Source organism: Centruroides sculpturatus, unplaced genomic scaffold (assembly GCF_000671375.1).
Source record: "Centruroides sculpturatus isolate CEXI.00-Female unplaced genomic scaffold, Cexi_2.0 scaffold1113, whole genome shotgun sequence".
Lineage (NCBI taxonomy): Eukaryota > Metazoa > Arthropoda > Arachnida > Scorpiones > Buthidae > Centruroides > Centruroides sculpturatus.
The window spans coordinates 1-5546 of NW_019385514.1; the positions used below are offsets into that span (position 1 = coordinate 1).

The following is a 5546-nucleotide window of genomic DNA, read 5'->3' on the forward strand; positions in this document are numbered from 1 at the left end:
AAAAACAATAAAAAATTATACTTCAGAAGTTAATTTAGTATCAAAAACGTAAAATATTTGAGTAGCCCAAGACATAGCCAAAGATTGCAGCGCCACAGCACTGGCGAAAATTTAAATTTGCAGACTGGAATTCTTTCGGATAATCGACGCTCTACTGTATATATAATATAGTCTACACATGAATTTTCTCATCAATATACATGTTGTCTGTAAAGTTACTGTGTAGTGAGAAATTTGTAGTGACATTAAAGTTGTATGTGGTATTTGCATATGAATTGTATGTGATACCACATATAACTTTAATAGGTCAGTATTAGACCTGTAAAGGAATTATTTCTAAATTTGATTATAAATTAGTCTAGTTAACCAAACAAACATATATTAAATTTGTTGTTGTTAGGAAATTCTAAATTTATGCATTTGTGAAAATCTTCTTTCAGGCACCATATTTGATTTACGTAGAAGTGGTAGCTGTTGAAAACATGCAAGTAGCTGTCGTACCTCCAAAAATAATCAATACTCTGAGACAGACTCGTTCAGAAGAAAATCTACCTGATTATTTTGTGCAGCATGAACTTTCTAATGTATCTTTTAATATTTATCCCATTTTGGATGATGATGCTGAATGCTGGACTCATGATGATGACGATATTTCAATGCAGGTATATAAAATTACATTGATTTGTATTAATTGTTTTATCTGAGTTTACTGTAATATGAAAAATATATTTCTTTCTTTAGTATGTAGCGTGTCATAGATCTCTTGACAGAGATACTCTTTCTCAGCATTCACAAGACAGTGGTACGAGTGCAGATAGCAGAGAACCTGTGTTTGTTGCTGCTGGTGAAATAAGACGGAGACTTTCTGAAAGTATGAATATTCCAAAAACGACTTTTAAGGTTCGAACAACTGAGATTTTGATGGTTATTTTTTTTATTTAATTGTATCTGTTAGAAATAAGTACTTGTTTATTTTTTAGAGAGATCCAGAAGATCCATCAGCTGCCGCACTGAAAGAACCTTGGGATGAAAAAGTGAGAAGAATTCAAGAATCATCTCCCTACGGACATCTTCCAAACTGGCATTTGTTGGCAACCATTGTCAAGTGTGGAGACGATTTACGGCAGGAACTCATGGCCTATCAGTTATTAGCAACCTTACAAGTATGTCGAATTATAAATATTTGTTTAAGAATAATCAAGTATTGATTAATTTTCAATTTGTAATCTGTTATTTATCAGGATATATGGGAAAAAGAACACATTCCACTTTGGGTTCGTCCTTACAGAATTCTAGTGACTTCAGCTGACAGTGGCCTGATTGAACCAATATTGAATACCGTCTCTCTTCACCAAGTGAAAAAACACAGCAAGATGTCACTTTTGGAATACTTTTTGCAGGAATTTGGTGCCTTTAATAGTGAAGAATTTCTTTCTGCCCAACGTAATTTTGTCCAAAGCTGTGCTGCATATTGTCTTATCTCTTATTTAATTCAAGTAAAAGATAGGTAGGTAAACATTAAATAAAAAATACTGTTTGTATTGAATGTTGCTTAACAAGTCTTGTTAATTTAGACACAATGGAAATATTCTGCTGGATTCCGAGGGACATATCATTCACATTGATTTTGGATTTATTCTTTCATCATCTCCTAAAAATTTAGGTTTTGAGAACTCTCCATTTAAACTCACTCAAGAATTTGTTGATGTAAGGCATACATTTTTATTTTTGTATTTAATATTTTAAAAAATATTATAACTAATTAAAGTTTTTGTTTTTGTACAGGTCATGGGAGGACTTGGCAGCGATATGTTTGAATATTTTAAAATACTTATGTTGCAAGGTTTGGTCTCTGCCCGTAAACATAATGAAAGGATATTGAGCTTAGTGGAGATAATGCAGTCCAGTTCTCAGTTACCATGCTTTAAAAATGCAGCTAGTGCAGTACGAGCGCTGAAGGACCGGTTTCACATGGGATTAACGGAAGAACAGTTGCAGTTATTAGTCGACAGTATGGTAGAATCTAGCATGCACTCACTCACCACCAAACTATACGACGGATTTCAATATCTGACTAATGGAATTCTCTGAACGCAGAAACAGCTTTTATTGAACATTATAGTAATTTTTCCGAGAAAAAGTACTTTCCATTATCATAAACTTGGCGAATGGTTATCATCCAGTGTCTTACATGTAGAAAGATTTTCATTTCTTTGTGATCTAACGTACCGAACACCTTCGACTTCCAAATCTGCCAATTATACACATTGTTACTGTATAGTCGACATTCATATCATTTCTTTTGCCATTTCACTGCATCGAAATTCTGCAGAAAGTGTTTCTATTGAGCTGCTTTGTTACTTGGAGTATAATCAAAAAATATATATATTTGAATTCCATCCACTGTTGCAATTTTATGCTCACTTGTTGGTGCAAAAGTTTGTACATTGTCTAGTGCATTCCAGCGGAATAATGTTTTAGTATCTGTCTGGTACGTGTAGCGGGTGCTATATTATGAAAGATTCAAGTCTGATTTTTATATTAAGTCTTCAAAAGTGAGACAGCCATAAACAATTTATTAAATTGTATATCCAGATGCAAACTTTTATTTATACGTCATAACATCTAGGGACGAGGACTTAACAAAGCCGCAAAAAACTCCAAACGTTCATGCATTTGCCGGACGGTCACCAACTAGAAACATTCAAACAGTGCAGAGCATGAAACATCATGTACAAAAGAAAATCACCGTCATCTCACTGTAACCCAATTTCTTAACTGAGCAGCCGAAATTCAGAAGAAATGGATACGATTGCCTTACCGTTTTGCCGACCGGGAAACTGTATTTCTTTTATATTTGGATTCAATATTAGTTACCACACCAGAATTTGATCATGCGAATATGTCTAGGCTGTAACTACTTAACTTTTAGTTTAAATTTATTCGCACATTGTATGAGTTTGTTAATAATTTTTTCCATATATTCCACTTTAAGAGTACTTTTACTTTGTTGCTGATTGGTGAATGTTTTCGATAATCGTTGTTTTTTTTATAATTATTTCCTACATTTATGTATACTACGTAACTCTGACTTGTAAGAAAAGCAGTGTTTTGGAGATGGGAAAATGACATTAATAATGTAAATACCTGTACTTTTTAAGAACATTAATAAAGCTTTGTCCTGCTTCCTTAAACGGAATTTATTAAAAATAGTTTAATGATAATTTGTAATGTCTTTGTCAAAGAATGCTTGAAATTACTCCAATTTGGAATCTGAATGAGCTTATTTGAACTTTTAAATTTTATTTTAACTGTGCAGGAAATAAGGAACAAGTCTAATTGTGATCAAGAATTGCAGCTTTAGGAAGCGAGTATCCTTCATATATATATGTTGTTTGTTCTTGTCTATAATCATCATCATCTGTATGTCATTTTCATCATTCTCATCAATGGCTCAATGGCTTGCAGATTTTCCACATACAAAGAAATCTGGATTCAAATCCACTTGGATTGTGCTTTTTTTTTAAGATTAAGGTCGTCGATTGTTTCCCATCTCTTCTGAACCTGTTATTCATTGTGCTCTTTGTGAATTTCTATTGGAATTTAAGTTGTACTTTCTTGTGACTTTTTATTCCATTTTGTAACAAGACACAAGTGAAAATTGCACTGGTTTTATTTAACTCTTGTTTCATATTCAAATATTGTTAAATTAGTTATAAACAAAGGAACAATCAACTAAGATTGATGTCTCGCTTATTCTGGACATTCAGCTAAAGCTGCGAGATTGTTGCTTACAAAATGTAATTATCAAGTTGTAGTTTCTGTAAATTGCTTTGATCTATAAAGAATATTGGGAACAACAAACAAAAATTATCATCATTTATTATAGCTTTACAACACTGTAGTAGAAATCTATTCAGACTCTTGCAAACTTTTTGCATGTGCAAGATCTAATCTGAGGAACTTGGTGTATGCATTAAACTCTTCAAATTCAATCTTGTTTTTGGAAAAAAGAATGCAGCATTCCTTCCTTGCTAAAATAAGTTAGCTGATTGTTACTGGATTGTTTGTCCTGAATGTAATTGTTGACTAGATGACTGTACAGTAAAGTATCAGTCTACCATTGTAGGATTTGGGCTCAGATCTTGTCCAGAGTTTAACATGAGTAACGTGGATGTCTGTCATCCATTCAGGATGATCATTAAAGATCCATCCCACTCAAAAGACAATATTACTACTTTTTATGTAGCAAGGGTGACCAAACTTTGTTACAGTAGGAACCATATACCATGTATCAGAAATACAGGAGCAATATTGGAATAGTATTTTACAAGGGGAGTCCAATATTAAAGGTACAGGCCAAAATTACACTAACATTTATAATTAAAAAAAAATTTAATACATTCCACAAAAACTACATACATTTGTTTATCTCTCAACATAATCTCTATAAACGTTGAGACATTTATCCCAGTGTGACACTAGTTTGAACATCCTTTCACAGCGCTGTTGCTTGAAGTAGTCCAGAACAGTGTCTTCCAATTCCTCCTGATCTGCAAAGCATTCCCTACCGAAAATTTCTTTAAAGGTCCAAATAAAAGAAAATCCAAGGGGACTATACTCTACGTGTCAAATCAAACCAAACTATGCTTGGCACAGCAGAATTGAGAGGTCCCTCAACTTCCTCGATATAGTCCAAATTTAGTCCCCATTGGATTTTCATTTATTTGGACCTTTAAAGAAATTTTTGGTAGAGGAATGCTTTGCAGATCAGGAAGAATTGGAAGACACGATTCTGGACTACTTCAAAACAACTTAACAAGCAACAGTACTGTGAAGGGGTGTTCAAACTATTGTCATACTGGGATAAATGTCTCAACATTTACAGTGATTATGTTGAGAAATAAACAAAAGTGTGCGGTTTTTGTGGAATGTATTAAATATTTTTTTTAATTATAAATGTTAGTGTAATTTTGGCTTGTACCTTTAATATCGGACTCCCCTCGTATATATAACCTACTGATATATATATATACATATACAGTGGGTGATCGGTTAACGAACATAATCCGTTCCAAGACTTTGTTCGCTATCCGAATTGTTCGTTAACCGATTATCGATTTACCATAGGTTTCTATGGGAATTTGATTAATTCGTTCTGGAGACCTCCCCAAAATAAAGAAAGTATATACTTTTTTACTACGTTTATTCATATGTAATAATAAAAATACATATATACACGGTCTTGCATTTTTATTAGTCATGTTTTTTCTGTTTGTGGGGGTTAAAGAATCTATCCAATGTCGATTGCTTTTCTGTCTTATTCATGATTTTTCAGAAGTAATTAATAGCATTGTAATTGTAGAGATCCCTAGGACTATTAACCTCAACTTGGTTTGGATGCCATTTTAAGACCGTTGTTCTGACATCTTCCTACTTCTTCAAAAGATCTTTAATAGCGGATATCGGCATAAATCCGTATTTTCAGAAGAAAACGTAAAGGAATTGTTTCTGTCAGAAATACAAAAGGCTGGAATTACAAGGGA

The 5546-nt window shown here is 33.1% G+C and overlaps 1 protein-coding gene across 1 annotated transcript; it reads left to right on the forward strand.

The window, feature by feature from the left end:
- Nucleotides 1-412: 412 nt before the first annotated feature.
- Nucleotides 413-3864, forward strand: LOC111639707 (phosphatidylinositol 4-kinase beta-like; the record flags this gene model as incomplete). Its single annotated transcript, XM_023385638.1, has 6 exons — nt 413-662; nt 742-900; nt 981-1163; nt 1242-1507; nt 1575-1707; nt 1786-3864. Coding segments are annotated over 6 exons (1297 nt in total), but the record flags the coding sequence as incomplete, so codon positions are not given.
- Between the last annotated feature and the right edge of the window lie 1682 nt (nt 3865-5546).